The sequence below is a fragment of the Macaca mulatta genome, chromosome 17, assembly GCF_049350105.2.
Source record: "Macaca mulatta isolate MMU2019108-1 chromosome 17, T2T-MMU8v2.0, whole genome shotgun sequence".
Classification (NCBI taxonomy): domain Eukaryota; kingdom Metazoa; phylum Chordata; class Mammalia; order Primates; family Cercopithecidae; genus Macaca; species Macaca mulatta.
This window is the reverse complement of record NC_133422.1, coordinates 69,935,149-69,954,932: the sequence shown is the minus strand read 5'-3', so window position 1 is coordinate 69,954,932 and position 19,784 is coordinate 69,935,149. Positions and strand designations below refer to the sequence as shown.

At 38.7% G+C, this 19,784-nt stretch overlaps 1 protein-coding gene across 2 annotated transcripts in view; it reads left to right on the top strand.

Moving 5' to 3' along the window:
- Positions 1-19,784, top strand: part of LOC144336138 (uncharacterized) — a 410,554-nt gene that overhangs the window by 34,690 nt on the left and 356,080 nt on the right. For both annotated transcript variants that reach the window (XR_013407641.1, XM_077973777.1), the window contains exon 2: positions 3,210-3,359. Coding sequence is in view for 1 of the 2 variants with exons in the window: in XM_077973777.1 (XP_077829903.1) it covers positions 3,237-3,359 (123 nt within the window). In the remaining variant the exon portion in view is untranslated. The remainder of the gene's footprint in view (positions 1-3,209; positions 3,360-19,784) is intronic.

Sequence of the window (19,784 nt, the reverse complement as noted above, 5' to 3'; positions counted from 1 at the left end):
AGTATTGCATGTTGAGCGTAAAGAGAAATAAGTTCCCAAGAGTCGCAAGTGTTCTCAGGTACGCAGAACAATTGCATAGGAGCAGCAAAATGAAAAACATGTTATTGGATTAGATTCTAAATAAATAAAAAGTATCATGTAGTAAAATGTATATGCAGTATTAAAATTAATATTGTAAATGCTCTGGGAGTTTCAGAAGCATGTACTTCACAGTGTTTATTTAAGTTTGTCTCTATTTGAGAGCAAACACATATATTGGAAGGAATTTAACTGACACAAATTCACTGTGTCTACAAAGCAAAACAGTGGTTGCCTCTCACAGTCTAATAACATTTATCTATGTAGATTAACAAATCACTTTGAAATATTCACTGAAGACTTAAACTATCCAGTCCAGCCTACTTTTCTTTTTTAACAATAGCAATTTCTTTTTTAACAATAGCAATTTTACTTATTTTAAAATCTTTTCTATTTGAGAGTTTTCAACTCCTTGCTTTTTTATAACCACATCCATCTCCCTTTTGCCCCTTGACCCCACCCCAACCCTAGTCCTAACCCTTCCTAACCACTAATCTGTTCTCCATTTCTAAAATTTTACCTTTTCAAAATGTTCTATAAATGGAATCATACGGTATGTAACTTTTACAGATTATATTTTTTCCCCTCAGCATAATGCCCTGGAGATTCATCCAAGTTGTTGCGTATATCAGTAATTTGTTTCTTTTTTGTTATTGTTAAATGATACCCCATGTGTATTAGTCAGGGTTCTCTAGAGGGACAGGACTAATAGGATCCAAGTATATATGAAAGGGAGTTTATTAAAGAGTATTGATTCACATGATCACAAAGTGAAGTCCCACAATAGGCCATCTGCAAGCTAAGGAACAAGGAAGTCAGTCTCAGTCCCAAAACCTAAAAGTAGGGAAGCCAACAGTGCAGCCTTCAGTCTGCAGCCAAAGGCCTGAGGGCCCCTGGCAAACCACTGGTGTAGGTCCAATAATCTGAAGCTGAAGAACTTGGAGTCTGATGTTTGAGGGCAGGAAGCATCCAGCACAGGAGAAATATGGGGGCCAAACGACTCAGCCAGTCTAGTCCTTCCATGTTCCTATGCCTGCTTTTATCCTAGCCACACTGTTAGCTGATTAGATGGTGCCCACCCAGATTGAGGGTGGGTCTGCCTCTCCTAGTTCACTGACTCAAATGTTAATCTGCAAATTTGGTAACACCCTCACAGACACACCCAAGAACACTACTTTACATCCTTCAATCCAATCAAGTTTACACTTAATATTAACCATCACACCATAAAATCCACGCATCACAGGTTTTTTTTTTTTTTTTTTTTTGAGATGGAGTTTCGCTCTTGTTGCCCAGGCTGGAGTGCAATGACATGATCTCGACTCACTGTAGCCTCTGCCTCCCAGGTTCAAGCGATTCTCCTGCCTCAGCCTCTCGAGTAGCTGGGATTACAGGCATGTACCACCACACCTGGCTAATTTTGTATTTTTAGTAGAGATGGAGTTTCTCCATTTTGATCAGGCTGGTCTTGAACTCCCGACCTCAGGTGATCTGCCCACCTCGGCCTCCCAAAGTGCTGAGATTATAGGCATGAGCCACCATGCCCAGCCTACAATTTGTTTAACAATTCACCTGTTTAAGGGCATTCGGCTTCTTTCTGGTTTTTGGTTATTATAAATAAAGCTTCTATGATCATTCACGTACAGGTTTTTATGTGACATAGGTTTGTGTTTCTTTGGGATAAAAATCCAAGTTAATTGTTTAGATTGGTGAAACCACCCAACTAGTTTCCACAATGAGTGTACCATTTTACATTTCCTCCAGTAATGTATGAGTGGTCCAGTTTCTTCTTCAAGTGGCAGTTGGTGTCACTATTTTTTATTTTAACCATTCTGATAGTTGTATAGTGACTTCTCATTGTTTTAATTTGTATTTCCCTGATGGCTGATGATGGTGAAATTTTTTCATATGCTTGTTACCAGTATACCTCTTCAGTTAAATGTCTGTTCATGCTGCTTACCTCTTTTCTAATTGGATTTTTAAAAAATTATTGAATTTTGAGAGTTCTTTATATCTTCTAGGTACTAGTCCTTGATTAGATATGTAGCTTGCATGTATATTACCTGAATTTGTAGATTATCTTTTCACATGCGTCACAGCAGATCAGAAGTTTTAAATTTTGATGAGATTCAAATTATTTTGTCTTTTCATAAAATGTGGTTTTGGTGTCAAGACTAAGAACTCTTCACTTAATCCTAAATCCCGAAGATTTTCTTTTATTTATTTTTCTAAACATTTTCTAGTTTATGCTTTACATTAAGCTCATGAACCAGTTTTAATGTTTTGTCTAAGGTGTGAGGTTTAGGTCAATGTTCATGTTTTTGCTTATAGACGTCCAATTGCTCTGGTGCCATTTCTTGAAAAGGCTTTCCTTTCCCCATTGAATTGCTTTCGTGCTTTTGTAAAAAAATAAAATAAAATAAAGTAATTGAAACAGCTGACTATATTTGTATGGATCTATTTTTGGGTTCTCCATTATGTTCCATTGATCAGTGTCTTTCTCCTTCTGCCTGTATCACATTGTTTTTTGATTACTGTAGCCCTACAATAAATTGTAAAATTGTGTATTAATTTCCCAGGACTGCTGTAACAAATTACCACAAGCTTGGGGACTTAAAATACAGAAATTTATTTTCTCACAGTTCTGGAGGCCAGAAGTTGGAAGTGAAGGTGTAGGCAGGGCTTCATTCTCTCTGGAGGCTCTAGGGAGAATCTTCCTTTTCCTCCTAAGCTTCTGGTGGCTGTTGGCAATTCATGGCTTTCTTGGCTTCCTTTAATTTCTGCCTTTGTCTTCATGTCACCTCCATCTCTGTGTATGTTTTCTTATCTGTACATCTGTCCCCAAACTCCTTCTGCCTCTCTGTTATAAGGATACATGTGATTTTAGGGCTCACCTACACAATTGAAGATAAATGCTTTCTCTCAAGATTCTTTTTTTTTTTTTTTTTTTTTTTTTTTTTGAGACGGAGTCTCGCTCTGTCACCCAGGCTGGAGTACAGTGGCGCGATCTCGGCTCACTGCAAGCTCCGCCTCCCTGGTTCACACCATTCTCCTGCCTCAGCCTCCCTAGTAGCTGGGACTACAGACACCCACCACCATGCCTGGCTAATGTTTTTGGTATTTTTTAGCAGAGACGGAGTTTCAGCGTGTTAGCCAGGATGGTCTCGATCTCCGGACCTCGTGATCTGCCCGCCTCGGCCTCCCAAAGTGCTGGGATTACAGGCGTGAGCCACCGTGCCCGGCCCTCTCTCAAGATTCTTAATCACATTTCGCCATATAAGGTAGTATTAACTCATTTGCCATATGTGATGGTTAATATTGAGTGTCAACTTGATTGGATTGAAAGATGCAAAGTATTGTTCCTGAGTGTGTCTGTGAGAGTGTTGCCAAAGGAGATTAACATTTGAGTCAGTGGACTGAGAGGGGCACCCTCAATCTGGGTAGGTGCCATCTAATCAGCTGCCAGCATGGCTAGAATAAAACAGGCAGAATAAGGTGGAAGGACTTGACTTGCTGAGTCTTCCACTCTTTATCTTTTTCACATGGCTGGATGCTTCCTGCCCTTGAACATTGGTCTCCAAGTTCTTCAGCTTTTAGACTCTTGGACTTATAATAGTGGTTTGCCAGGGGCTCTCAGGCCTTTGGCCACAGACTGAAGGCTACTTTTGAGGTTTTGAGACTCGGACTGATCTACCACTGGCTTCCTTGCTCCTCGACTTGAAGATGGTCTATCATGGGACTTTACCTTGTGATTCTGTGAGTCAAGTCTCCTTAATAAACTTGCTTTCATATATACATATATCTTAATTTTTCTGTCCCTCTAGACAACCCTGACTAATATACCATATAAGACAATAGTCAGAGATTCCAGGGATAAGAATGAGGACATATATTTTAGAAGGCCAATATTTAGCCTACTACAATTGGATAGAGTAATTCCTCCTGCTTCACTCTTCTTTATCAAATTATTGATTGTTTTAGTGCTTCTAGGGCCTGTGCCTTTTCACCTACATTTTAGAATAAACATTTCTTTGTCTTGCCTTGTTGCAATGGCTAGAACTTTCAATACTACACTCTTGAATAAGAGTGGTAAAAGTGGACGCCCTTGCCTTGTTCCCAATTTTATTAAGAAAGCATTTTTTTTAACCATTAAGTGATATTACCTTTAAGTTTTGTAGATTATTTTTATCAAGTTGAAATATGTTTTGTATTTCTAACTTGCTGAAAGTTTTGTCATGAATTGGTGTTAGATTTTTCTCAAATGCTTTTCTTGCATCAATTGATATATGAGTTTTTTTAGATGATTGACATATATGGATTACACTGACTGATTTTCAAATGTTGAACAAGCCTTGCATACCCAAAATCAACCTCCATTGGTCACAACTATAAATTTTTCTTTTTTTTTTTTTGAGACGGAGTCTCGCTTTGTTACCCAGGCTGGAGTGCAGTGGCCCAATCTTGGCTCCCTGCAAGCGGTGCCTCCTGGGTTCATGCCATTCTCCTGCCTCAGCCTCCTGAGTAGCTGGGACTACAGGTGCCCACCACCACGCCTGGCTAATTTTTTTGTATTTTTAGTAGAGATGGAGTTTCACCGTGTTAGCCAGGATGGTCTGAATCTCCTGACCTCATGATCCACCTGCCTCGGCCTCCCAAAGTGCTGGGATTACAAGAGTGAGCCACCGCGCCTGGCCAAGTATAATTTTTTTTAATGAATTCTTGGATCCAAGATTCTATTATTTTTTGAGGATTTGTGTATTGATGTTTATAGAAGCTGTTGGTTTAGTTTTCTTCTTTTTTACTGTCTTTGTTTTTGGTATCTATTTTGTCTTGATTGAGTTTTAGTAGTTTGTGTTTTTCAATGAATTGGCCAGTTTCTTCTAAGATACTAAATTTATGAGCATAAAATTGAGATATTCCCTAATGATCATTTTAATGATGGCAGAATATGTAATATCTTGTATTTCATTCTTGATATTAATGATTTTTGTTATCTCTTTCATTTTCTTAAGTTTTATCTTCTTTTTGAGTGACAGACATAATTATAAATATTTTATTTATGTCAATATTCTATGGTTTTATCAACTTTGTTGACATTTTAAGAACTACATTTTGTTTAATTGCTTTCCTTTATTGTCTTTCCATTTTCAATTTATTGATTTCTGATATTTCTTTATTTCCCTTCTTCCACTTGTTTTGGGTTCATTTTGTTTCTTTTAGGAAAGAACTTAGATTAATTTATTTAGAAATGTGTTATTTAATTTTTACATATTTGGTGATTTTACTGTTGTCTGTGTTATTGATTTTATGATACTCAGAGAACATACTCTGTATAATTTCAATTCCTTTTTTGGGTTGAGTTTGTTTCATGAAGCAAGATATTGTAACTGTAGTATGTTACTTACAATAGGCAAGTCAATATGCCAAGACACCAGGTTGCAACAGAGAAAGAAGTTTGATTGTAGGGCCATTGAATGAGGAGATAGGAGGAAACCTCAAATTCGGGGAGTTTGGGGCTAGGATTTTTAAGGGTTTTGGAGTGGGCCAAGGTGTGAAAATTGTCATTTGGTCAAAGGATGAAGTCATGGGACAGGGAGATGAAGAAACTGTATTCGTAGGCTGATTTGGTTCCTCTGTGGGCAGATCTTTAAACTGGTTAGTGTCAGCTGTTCTGCTGAAATTCAAGATCTGCTTAGGCAATTCTTAAACTAAAGCCTTATGATTCCAACCTCAGAAATCCTATATATAGCAACAGTGAGGATGCAGATGGTCCATATCTAGTGTTATTTGACTTTCTGTTATGAGGAAATGGGTCTGTTATAGTAGGTACCTAGGCAGACATGAGCAGGGCAGGAGAGACATCCCAGCCTCGTGAATGGCAGGTGACCATCATCTGATGGATGTTAAACTATCTCTCTAAAATAATAATTGGTCGCAGCCAGCACCAGGGAAAGGCAGTTTCCCAATAGATAGAAAACACGTGAAGCTGGTGATCAGCGCTTCCTGACAAAATCCCAGGAGTTGGGTGAGTGGGCTCAGGCATATGCATGAAGAGATAAAATGGCAGAGTTAAATTGGTATATAACCTTTCTCTAGAACACTTAACTGGTAAGGGAAAAATGCCTCAAGTGAGCATACACACAACTCCAGTAAACACATTGTGCATGTGGCCGCTCCCAAGTGCTGGCAGGCTACTGTGCATGTGGAGAGACTGCTTCAAGAGAATAATCAGGGGAAAAGAAATGCAAACCCTGGAACCATGCCACAGTATAAAACCCAAAGCCAAGGGTCGGATGAAGCACTTGGATATCTCAAGTCACCCACTTGACCCTCTTCTAAGAGTACTTTACTTCCTTTTGCTCTAAAACTTTTTATTAAACTTTCACTCCTGCTCTAAAACTTGCCTTGGCTGCTGCCTCTGCCTTAAAACTACTTCTGCTCCTCTGCTAAACTCTTTCCTCCAAGGAGGCAAGAATCCATTTACGGCAGACCTGTATGGATTAACTGCTGATAACGGGTCAATGTACAGCCTGATTAATGCTTAATTATAACTATAGTTCTGTAGCTATTTAACCCTTTGAGGATGGCTTCAATATTGTCTAAGTTGGTAATTCTTCCATGGGTGCTTGAAAAAAATATGTATTCTGCTGTCTTTGGGGTGAATGGTTCTATATATGTTCATCAGATTCTGTTGGTTGATTTTGTTATTTGGATCTCCTATATCCTTGCTGAGTTTCTGTCTGGTAATTCTATCATTTTTGAGAGGAGGGTGTTGAGATCCCCAGCTACAGTTGTGGATTTGTCTATTTCTCCATTCAGCCCTATCAGTTTTTGCTTTTCCCTCTTGTGCTTCTTCCTCTGTTTCTCTTTTTTGCTTTCTTCTGGGTTACTTGAAAAATTTTTTTAGGAAATCATTTTGATTTATTCATAGTGTTTTTGAATATAACTCTTTGTATAGTTTTCACAATGATTGCTTTGGGTATTATGATATGCAAATATCGTTGATCACAATTTATTGATAGGGAAAGCAGAAAATTCCCTTTCCTGGAAGATGTCTGCTTCCTAATCTTCAAAATGATGAATACTTTATGTGGCAAAAGGGACTTTGTGAATATAATTAGATGAGAATCTTGAGGAAGGATGATTATCCTGGTTGCTCTGGGTGGTCCAATGTAATCACAGGATTTTCTCAAGAGGGAAGCAGAGAGTCATAGAAGTGATGTGGTGATGGAAGCAGAAGTGGGAAAGTCACATAGAGATCTGGAGATGTGCTGCTGGCTTTGAAAATGGAGGAAGGGGCTATGAGCCAAAGAATGCAATTGCATCCTAGAAATTTTGTCTATTATGTTAGGAGGTTCTGGACCCTCATTAAATCTTTTATTTTAGCAAACTGTCAGTCTGTTTAGCATTCAGATCCTAGCCTACTTTTTGAGGTTGTTAATAAAATGACAGCTTAATTTTTACAGTCTTTGCAGTGTTATTTTGGTTGGCTTGATTTTTCTTTTGCTGCTGGGGCTCCCAGTAGTACTTGCTGGTGCTGGCTGAGGGGATAAAAGAAGTTTCCCCAGGCTGGGCTTCCAGGTGTCTCTCAGAGCGGGAGGGGAGTCTTATGCCTGTGGAGGTCCCAGGGGCTTCCTGCACTGCACCTCTTGCTGTGCCTGTGTCCCTCTTCCAGACCTCCTGGCTATCTCTAGTATCTCTCAGTGAGGGAGAAGAGCCTGAGGCCCAGTGAAAAAAGAGTGAATTCTCTCCTGGGCTACTTGTCAGTGAGGCTCCTGGTGGATCCCACCTTGCCTGTTCTTCTGGGTTTGCCTAATGTTGTTGGAAAGGCTCCCATTCAGTCAGGGGATGGAAAGAGCCTACCCAGGTTGGTTTAGTTGTTGGTTGGGGTTCTGAAAATGCTAGGTCTTGGTGACTTTCAAGTTCTGTTGGGGAGGAGGGTAGGCATGCAACACCCTGCCACAATGTTGATCTACCAGTTGTTATTGGACCAACAGTTTCATATTCCTGCTGCACAGTAAGAGATCAATACACTGAAATGGTAGGGTTTGTGGCAGAGAAAATTTAGTGATTGCATAGCATTGAGTGAGGAGATGGGAGGATACCCTCAAATCCATCTCCTTGAGGAATTCTGGGCTGGGGTTTTTAAGGGAATAATGGAGGGTGAGGGGCTAGAAAATTGAAGTCATTGATTGGTCAGAGTAAGGGGAATGAAATCATCAGGATGTGGCAACTGCATTTATTGGTTAGTCAGTTTCTCATGATGTCTTTCTGACCAGCGGATGTCAGTAGTTTTGCTGGTACACAGGACCTGAAAGAATGTCTCCAGTGGAAAACTTAACTTTTCATAATGCCGAAGTTGTTATCTGTAGAGCAGTTAAGGGAACCATAATGTAGGGTCTATGTGATTCTAAGGCAATAGGCAATTACAAGAAAGCAGGTCAGAGAGTGAGCTGACCTAATGATTAATACTGAGTGCGCTGTAGGCTGGGCTTATTTTTGTTTTTCTCCCTTATTGGGGGACCCCGTCCCCAGTATGTCAATGTAGGTTCTTTCTATTTTCCCTAAGTGTAGGCTGGTCTGAGAAATAAAGAGAAAGAGTACAAAGAGAGGAATTTTACAGCTGGGCTTCCGGGGGTGACATCACATTTTGGTAGGACGATGATGTCCCCCAAGCTGCAAAACCAGCAGGTTTTTATTAAGGACTTTAAAAGGGGAGGGAATGTACAAACAAGGAGTAGGTCACAAAGATCACATGCTTCTGAGGCCAGTAAAGATCACAAGGCAAAGGGCGAAGCAAAGATCACAAGGCAAGGGTAAAATTAGAATTACTGATCAGGGTCTGTGTTCAGCTCTGCATGTATTATCTTGATAAACATCTTAAACAACAGAAAACAGGGTTTGAGAGCAGAGAACTGGTCTGACTTCAATTTCACCAGGGTAGGGTTTTACCCCACCCTAGTGAGCCTGAGGTTACGGAAGGAGACCAGGGCATATTTCAGTCCTTATCTCAACTGTGTAAGACAGATACTCCCAGAGTGGCTGTTTATAGACCTCCCCCCAGGAGTGCATTCCTTCTCCTGGGTATTAATTATTAATATTTCTTGCTGGGAAAAGAATTCAGTGGTATTTCTCCTACTTGCACGTCTGTTTATAGGCTCTCTGCAAATAGAAAAATATAGGCTCTCTGCAAGTAGGCTGTATTCTGCCTGACCCCTCAGGCAGTCAGACCTTGTGGTTGTTTTCCCTTGTTCCCTGAAAATTGCTGTTATTTTGTTCTTTTTCAAGGTGCACTGATTTCATATTGTTCAAACACACATGTTTTGCAATCAATTTGTACAATAGTGGTCCTGAGGTGATGTATATTCTCAGCTTACGAAGATAATAGGATTAAGGGATTAAAGACAGGCATAAGAAATTATAAGAGTATTATTTGGGAACTGATAAACGTCCATGAAATCTTCACAATTTATGTTCAGAGATTGCAGTAAAGACAGGCATAAGAAATTATAAAACTATTAATTTTTGGGAAATGATAAATGTCCATGAAATCGTCACAATTTATGTTCCTCTGCTGTGGCTTCAGCTGATCCTTCTGTTCAGGGTCCCTGACTTCCTGCAACACTCCTTTCCTTCTTCCCTGATTAATTTTATGAAGTTTATAGGGGCAGTTTCATAGTCTTGGGATTCCAAACAAGTTTGCCTTCTTCTTACCACCTTTCAGAGTTCTCCTTTGGTTGCTTTGCATTATGTCCAGGGTTTATAGTACCTAGCAGGAAGAAAGAGGGAGAGAAGGGTTTGTGCCTTCTTGTCCAGACTGCAAGTCACTGTTCAACTTTGATAACGCCAAGTTGCTTTTGCTCATGACTTAAAAGAAGGACTAGTGTACCTGAGTTGCTGGAAGAAGGCATCTGAAAAACAATGAACTAACAAGTATGGAGTCAGATGAGGTTGGTGTATTAGGAAGGGTCAGGTCATGCAATAACAATGCAGATCACGTTAAGGAGTTTGGATTTCATTCTAGGTGCAGTGGGAAACCATGTAAAATTTTAAGCAATGGAATAACTTGATCCATTTTAAATTTTAGAATGATCATTTCAATTTCAATGTGGAAAAGAGGTGTCAGGGCTTATGAGTGGAAATATTGAGACATAAAACTATTGTCTACTAGATTGAGACAGGATGGCTACTGAACAGAGGTAGAGCTGGAGATAAGTAAAATGATTAGAGATAGATTTTGGAGGTATTACCTGTAGATTTGGGGGTGGATTGACCATGGAATATAAGTGAAAGAGACATATCACACATGCCTCTCAAAGCTCTGGCTTAATGAACTCTGTGGGTAAGGATAGACAAGAGAAGGAATGGGGTGAGAGGTATATCAACGGTTTATTTTGAGATAAATTTTACATATTAAAATAGAGATGCCAAATAGATGCTTATGCTTATAAATATCAGCTCTCAAGCTCAGAAGAGAAGAATGGACTAGAAATACAAATGCAGAGAATATCAGATCATAGGTAATGGGACAATTGTGGGAATGGATGAGATCACCTTGGAGAAAATATAGAGTAAGAAGAGTAGAGTTCTCAGTTCAGAGCCCTGAGGCAAACTAACATTTGGTTGTCAGAAGAGGAGGAATGTGCCAAAGAAAATAAGTAGCAGCAGCCAGAAAGAGATAGGAAGAAAGCCAAGAAAATTTCCCATCTTTATAAGAATTTCTTTCACATTCTCATCACATTAATCACCCATAAGGATGCTAAACTAAGCAGAAAGTCACAAACACGCTCCTCCACATAATGTAATCAAGTTCCCTAATTATTCAATTACTTTATTGCCAATTCACATTAAGAAGTTATCTGTAGGAGAAATTTCTATATGCACACAAACACACACAAAAATCTGGAAGATAATTTAAGAAAATATTAGCAGAGATTATATCTGATGATAGAATCATGGATGTTTTTTATTTTCTTCTTTTCATTTTTCTAAAGTTTTAATTTTTTCTATAATAGGCTTATCAGAAAAATTATCTGAAGTTGTTCTTTTTTTGAAGGGGGAGAAACTATGTTCTATTATTTGGAACAAGGGAAATTAATCTGAGTGTTATGGCATACCATGATTCTATGACACATCTCAAATGGTTCTTTGAGTTAGATACATACAATTTATTTTCCTCTGTGATCCTCAGGGCTCTTTCCTTACAGATCAGTACATAGCTCTCTATAAATAATAATGGGAGACCATGAGGCAAAAAGAATATGAAACTTAAAATTATCTGTGTTTGAATTCTATCTCTGCGGCTTCGTATCTTTGTTACAAGGGATATGCTGTAAAATGGGACTATTAATGTATATATTTTGAGGAGTAATCAGAGGATCAAAATTAGATAAAATAGATAAATGGCACAGTCCAGTTTTTGACACATGGTAGGTTATAGATAAGTGGTAATGGTTAATATTGCAGGCTATGGAGAGAGAGAGCCTAGGTTTGAAATTTGCTCATCATTTACCAAATGGGTCATCTGCAAATTACTCAACCTCTGTATGCTGCATCTTCCTTGAGTGACAAATGAAGGTCTTAATAGCATCTCTCACAATAGTATCTATTACTTTGTAGTATCTATCACAATGGTATCTATGACAAGGGTTTTATGAAATAATATATGTACAGCATTTAGAATAGTATGAGGAATATTCACAAGTACTCAACAAACAGCATTTTGCATATTTCTGCTATGATTAAGTTTCTGTAAATTAAATGGTTATATTTTAAACTCCTTAAGGGGCAGGAACAAGGACTTGCTCTTTTTTATACACAATGACTCATGTGCTCAAAAATGTTTATAATTTAGGATTGTCATTCCAAATATTAATTCCCATGACATAAAACTAGAGTTGGAGCTCTCTTAATGTATCTTCACTTAACAAGTCTCACTAAGTTAACTGATGCTCTCATTCTCTTTTGGTGCATAAGGAATCATGCCCAGGTGAGCATTCCTTGTATACTTCAGGTAACTATTTTTATGTGTATTAGCACATTTCTGCTTCTAATAGTAGTTTTATTACCAAGAGACTTGTGTTTATTTCCAAACCAGTTAATACCAAGGGTGATTATCACAGTGGCATAATTTATTTAGATATGGAATACATTGTTTGACTTTGAGTGTGAAAAGAAAAAGCCATGTTTCTTATGAAAATTAAATTGAATGTTTTGGAAAAACTTAATAAGAATGAGTTCCTGGCCAGGCGGGGTGGCTCACGCCTGTAATCCCAGCACTTTGGGAGGCCGAGGTGGGTGGATCACCTGAGGTCAGGCGTTTGAGACCAGCCTGGCCAACATGGTGAAACCCCGTCTCTACTAAAAATATAAAATAATTAGCTGGGCATGGTGACAGACACCTGTAATCCCCGCTACTTAGAAGACTGAGGCAGGAGAATCACTTAGACCCAGGAGGTGGAGGTTGCAGTGAGCCAAGATTGTACTACTGCACTCCAGTCTGGGCAACAAGAGTGAAACTCTGTCACAGAACAAAACAAAACAAAACAAAAAAATAGTTCCTAAAACTTGCTGTGAAATCAGATGTGGGCAATGTAACAGAAAGATATTGGCAAATCTATCTAGACTCATATTGCCTCATAGAATATCTTTAGATTCTCTTTCTAAGAAATGCAAACTAGAAATCACAGACAATGGATAATGGATATGATTTATGTGGGTGATTTATGGAGGTGTGTGTCTCCTTCAGTGGACCTATACTGAAAAAAGAGGTCTTTGCCCAACATCTGAAGATTGGTATGTGTGTATGTATGTATCCCAAGTTAAAACGAAATATTTAAGGCTTACATTCATCCATTTTTAAAGACCCATGCCTGCTTTAATCAACAAATATTCATCCTGAATGTGAAAGAATAAGTGGTCTTCTAAAATTAGATGGGTTGAGCAGAAATTAACTGAATATCTACTCACTTGGGATCCCATGATAATCACTTGCTAATGTTAAGATTTTGAGCAGGTTACTTATCCTCCTTATCCTCCTGCACCTGAGTTCTTCATTTGTAACAGTTAATTTTTTTATTAATGAGTTTTTTTTTTTTTTATTGAAAGAGAGCATATAAACATAGCAGCGTTTTTGGAAGGTAATGAGTGCTTTAAAAATGTATTTTCTTTATTCTGATGACTACTAAATATTTTATTTTCAACCTTGACCTCTCCTAAGCCCTGTACCCATATTTCCAGTTACATCTCAAGACATCTTCACTATTCTCTCAGACTGAGTTTCAAACTATTATCAACGCATTACTTTGTCTTCTATCTAATAACTCATACTCACAAAAAACCTGGGACCACATATGTTTGATTTTGAATTTTAGAAATGTCTCTCTCTATTCTCTCTCTTTCCTTCACTAATATTGCTCCCTTTCTTCCTTTTCCCTTCCTTCCTTCCTAATTGCTCCAGTTTATTTAGTTTAGTGAGATGTATCCTATTTTTATTATTCCAAAATGGGTTTAAGTGAAGTTTATTTCTATTTACTTAAATAACATTTGCAGTTGTTCCTTTAGTTCAAGACTTCATTACTTTTCATAGTACATTCCAATCTCTCTCTCCTCTCTTAGTATGTCCACTGCAGATATTATCTTCCCAGGAAACAAATCTGATCTGCCCACGCACGTGCACGCGTGCGCGCACACACACACATGCACACTCTCTTAGACACTCATGCCTTGTCATTACATCCAAGTTGAGATCCAGTCTCCTTAGCTTTGCATATAAGCCCATCGCAATCCTGCTGGAACCACTTTCTATAGATTCAGCTCCTGTTCCTTCCAACCAGACTCACCTTCCTGCTGTTCATGATTCTATACTGTCCTTGTGTTTGTTCTGGTGCTTACATCATGCCATCTTTTGGAGTACCCATTCAAGTGGATTAACATTTTCTGTCTAAGAATTCTTCCCACTCCAAAATGTACAGTAATGAAAGTATCTGGGTGATTTTAGAGGCTAAAGCTGTATCTCTATTATTCTGTATGTACACACGCAGCTGGTTATTTGCACATTTGTGGGCAGAATGTAATCTTACCAGAGTTCTCTTAGGTTGACTTGGTGTCTTCTCCCTAATTACTCCACACAGGGCCTCAAGTGACAATAACAGCTGGTTATGCAATTAAAACCTTTGGGCCGTGAGTGAAGAGCTCAGAGAGGATGACTGGAAGGGCATAGTGTATAACTTACTCATTGGTTTAATAAGATGGAAAGTGTTTGGCTGCTCAGTTATGCAATTCATTTTAACTTGAATGGAGAAATCAAATTAACTGCAGGCAGGTATTATAAGAGCTGACAGCTCCGGCATCCTCAGTGTTCCATGAAACCGGGAGATTGTCCTTGTAGAGGCACAGGTCTGCTTTTTCTTCCTTCTTTTTCTTAGAACATTTCTATGTGCTAAAATAAATGTTCAATATACATTTTTTAGTAGCTAAAAGGATGTTTTGATTTTGGCTCTATCAACTGCAGAATTTGCAACAAATTAATGAGAACCTCAGCGGCAGAGGCTAAAAAAGTAATCCCCTGAACCATTACTGCACCCATCAGTGTTCTAAATTGCTGGGTATCTTGGCACAAAAAGAGTAGTGATATACGAGCGTGGTGTTTCCATCTCATTTAGACTCATTCAGATAATTTTGGATTCATGTTTCACAGAAAAATAGATTGTCCATGTTTTCCAACATTACTTTGATAAAGACTGGTGCGGTGGATTTGCTTTCTAATGGCTCATACGATAAGAAGAAAATAAAGAACAACTTTAACTTCCTTTAAAGAGATTTTTTATTTTACTTCCTCAGTGATTTAGGATGTTTTCTTAAAAGCTTCAGCACATGGGTTAGAGATAGAGAAAGCAAAAATTAATAGTATAAATTAATAATAGCAAGTTTAATATTCAAAGCTTCTTGAAAACATGCTTTCAAGTTATGATTACATAGAAATGCCACCCTTTCTTAATTTGTTGGGTGTATAGTTTAAGGGAACAAGTAAATAGAAGTAGGAGAAAAACAATTACAGAAAAATTAAACCACTTGGCACAATCATTCTAATTGTTGAAAGATTTTATGTTGGTATAAGTGTACTGAAATATATACATTTTAATGGCTAATTAAATCTATACGTGTGTTGTGGAAAACACATCAACTAAATATATGTTTATTTCTACCCTCTTCCCCCTCAATGTGAGGCTACTAAAGGGCAGGGATCACATGTTTATCATCTCAGTAATCTCAATTCCTTATCAAGATCCATCTCATTGTATGTTATGCATACCTTTTGTAAGGAAATTAATTATATAAGCACTTAAGTAATATCTATTATATGCCATGCATTATTCTAAACACTCTCTACATTAGTTAAAATATTAGCCATTTTTATCCTTATAAGCATTAGTATTAGTTACCTATTGCTGTGTAACAAATAATCCCACAAGTTAGTGGCTTAAAGGATCAAGAGACATTATCTCACACAGTTTCTGAGGGTCAGAAAATTGGGAGCACCTAGATAGGTAATTCTGGTTTCCTGGTCCCTCAGAAGGTTGAGGTGAAGATGTTGGTTATGACTGTAGTCATCTGAAGGCCTGACCAGGGCTGGAGGATCTGCTTCCAAGGTGACTCACACAGTCACATACATGGCAGAAAACTTAGTGCTGGTTGTTGACAGGAGGTCTCAGTTCTTATTATGTGAACCTCTCCTTAGGGCTACTGGCAGCTGACTTCCTCCAGAGAGTGGATAATCTAAGAAAGGAAAGTGGAAGATAAATACTTTTTTGACCTAGCCTTAAAAGTCATACTCTGTCACTTTTGCAGTCTATTGTTTACACAAGTCAACCTATTCTATGTGAGGGGTACTGTGCAAGAGCATGAACACCAGGATATAGTGGTCACTGTGGGCCACATCGGAGGCTGGCTACCACAACAGGTATATACAATAGGTGCTTTCATTATACCCATGTTACAGTTGGGGAAAATGAGGCACAGAAAGATTAAGTAATTCGTGTATGGTGGGGGTTAAATGAGATCTCACATGCAACACACACACAAGATGTAGAACATTATATGGAACATGCTAAGCATTCAAATATTAGCTGTTATTTTTCTCTAAACGCCAAAATTATTGCCTTTGGCATTTGTTTTTAAATGTCAATGGGTCAGGATGGCCAGCTATGGGTTTCATTTTATGGAAACACATTTTGCAGCTATTGAGAGGGAAAGCTGGCATGTGACATGTATTAGTGTCCTATTGCTGCTGTAACAAATTAGCACAAACTTAGTGGCTTGGCCTAGTGGCTTAAAACACAAGTTTAGTATCTTACAGTTTTATAGGTCAGAAGCTTGACCTAAGTCTTACTAAACAAAAATCAAGATGTTGGTAGGGCTACATTTATTTTGAAGGCTCTAGAAGAGAGTCCATTTTCTTGCCTTTTTCAGCCTTTTGAGATTGCCTGAAGTCCTTCTCTCATGGAGCCCATCCTCCATCTTCAAAGCCAGCAGGGTAGCATTTTCCAATTTTGCTCTCTCTCTCACTTCTGCTTCTGTCACTGCGTCTCCTTTGCAATTTCTGCTTCTGTGGTCATGTTGTCTTTTCTCCTTTCTCTGTCCTTTGTGTCTCTCTCTTATAAGGACCCTTGTGTTTACATTAGGTCCACTTAGATAATATAGGATAACCTCCTCATCTCAAGAGCCTTAACTCAATCACATCTGCAAAGTCCCTTTCATCATGTAAGGTAACATTCACAGGTTCCAGGGATTTGAATACGCACGTATTTGGGAGACCAATCATTATCCAGCTTACTACATGATGAGTGCTTAGTTTTTGTTTGGTCAAAGCTTTTGAAAAAGAATACTTTTGTTATGGTCACTGAACTATCTCAGGCAAGAGGGGGAATTGAATCTATCTGCCTCTCTCTCCTGGGGTGGTTTTAAGGTTTAATCTCTTCATATCCTGAGAATGATTCATGCCTCCTCTTACATTGCATTGTAGGAAGCAAGACTGTAGCAGAAGCCACGTCAGGATAAATATCAGAGTCTGAGTTCTTGTACATGTTCTGCCATCTTCTGGCTGTGGTACCTTGAGCAAATTAGCATTAGAATGGTGATCATTAAAAAGTCAGGAAACAACAGATGCTGGAGAGGATGTGGAGAAATAGGAATACTTTTACACTGTTGGTGGGAGTGTAAATTAGTTCAACCATTGTGGAAGACAGTGTGGCGATTCCTCAAGGATCTAGAACTAGAAATACCATTTGACCCAGCCATCCCATTACTGGGTATATACCCAAGGGATTATAAATCACTCTACTATGAAGACACATGCTCACATATGTTTATTATGGCACTATTCACAATAGCAAAGACTTGAAACCAACCCAAATGTCCATCAGTGATAGACTGGATAAAGAAAATATGGCACATATACACCATGGAACACTATGCAGCTATAAAAAAGGATGAGTTGATGTCCTTTGCAGGGACATGGATGAAGCTGGAAATGATCATTCTCAGCAAACTAACACAAGAACAGAAAACCAAACATCACATGTTCTCACTCATAAATGGGAGTTGAACAATGAGAACACAGGGACGCAGGGAGAGGAACATCACACATCAGGGCCTGTTGGGGAGTTGGGGGCTAGGGGAGTTATAGCATTGGGAGAAATACCTAATGTAGATGACGGGTTGATGGGTGCAGCAAACTACCATGGCATGTGTATACCTATGTAACAAAACTGCACGTTCTGCACATGTACCCCAGAACTTAAAGTATATATTAAAAAAAACATTGTATATCTGTTAAGGGATAAAGAGTCAACATCCATAAACAAATATCTAAACAATGTTGTGACCAAAAATACCTGCCTTGCCTACTTGACAGATTGCTGTGTTCATCAGTTGAATAATATGAAAGGACATATTTTGAAGACATAAAAATCCAAACAAACATAAGATCTCATTGGCATCCTTGCTGCCAGCGATCTGAGCCCCCGACAAATGAAGCTAGCATAGTTGTGAACATGAAAACGAACAAACTTGGACATTCTGAGGGTCTCTGTGAGTGCGCAGGACTATGAGGGGAATGTTTTTTATCCCATGCCTTTGGGAGTTACATCATTTCCTCACTCGGTGGAGTGAGATGGAAAATGAGAGAGATTTTCTAACCAAACAACATTTAGACCCCTTGCAGTCTTCCATGCTCAAATGAAAACAAAGCCTTTAATTTGTGAACGTGGGCTTAAATATCATGTTAACCAAGTTAATATGTTATTAAATGACTTATATATGTCAAGTGGGGAGGTAATTAAGAGTTGAATATTCTTCAGAATTTGTTTTTTATTCACTTATCCCAGGTATGTTTTACAAATAGGCCTTTTGGGGCCAAAGGAGATATGTTAGGTGAGTGGATGACCACAAATGAGGAGGAAGACATCCTCAAGTGTGATCGCGTAGTATTCATGTCATTCTTGCTTCATGAAAAGTTCTCTGAGCTGCTTTGTGTGAGGCTGTATCAGGGCCCTGACAACCCAGGGCTTTTATTGAGTAATCCTTTCAGAGTCAACAGATACAAATCAAAGATAGCCTGGTCCATCCCATTTACTCCCCTTCTTTAAGCAATTGTTCATACAGGTAAGGCTGATAGAGTTGGGGGATGGTCACACAGAATCAGAGAGCTCAGGATTAGAAAACCCCCAAGAGGTCCTTCAGCAGGTTAGCACCTTTATTGCCACTTACAGCCTTAGAGCTTTACAAGCTATTCACCCCTTTTCAGCCAGGGTTTAATTTTCTTAAAATCACTATTGATTTGCCTCAACCACCAATCTGTTTTCCAGAGTTGTCAGTTTTTCTACCGGTGAATCCATCTTGCTCTGTGCCATGGGGTATACAACTTTAGGCCCCTCCCCAGCGAGTGCCTGTCTTCCTACCCACTGGGGCACACTCACTGTGGTGACATCAATCACCCCACGGGAGGTGGCTGTAGATAACTGCAGCCTCTACCCCACCAGCATTGTTTAACAAAAGGCAGAGAATACTGAATCTGCAGCAAACATCCTGTATCTTTGCCTTGTCCTTCTTCAAGTATAGATTTCACAGAAGTCAATCTTGCTCAAAGAGGGGAATTACTGCCTGTCTGAAGGGGGAGTCAGGGAGTCTCCTACCCCACTGTTCATTTGCCCTTCCTATAAAAGACAGTGGGGAAAGGTTCAATTTTCCTCATCTTGAGCAATCATGTAAAGAGAAGTGGAAAAACAACAAGAAACCACCCAGTCTTTTCAAAGCCTGCCTTCTATACTGAATGTCAGTTTTTCAGGGAGTAAATCGTCTTGATGAAAATTATTCTGATTCTTTCATTTTTTTCCAGCCATTTTGCTGCCTGACTTTGAGGCATTTCAGTACTCGTTAAAAATTTCTCTTTCACACAAAACAGAGAAAATGAGAGATTTTACTTGAACCAGGCAATTTGACTCTCTTTTTCAGGGTAGTTGATGTATACACAGGTATATTTATTTAATCTCTTTTCCCCATACATCATTGCTTAGATACAGATTTTCAAGAAAGGAAATCCATGTTTCATTTGTTAGGTATGCAACGTAACTAATTGGTGCATATTATTTGTAAGAATTTTAACATATCTATTAAATAACCCATCTCGAATTGTGGCATTCAAAAAA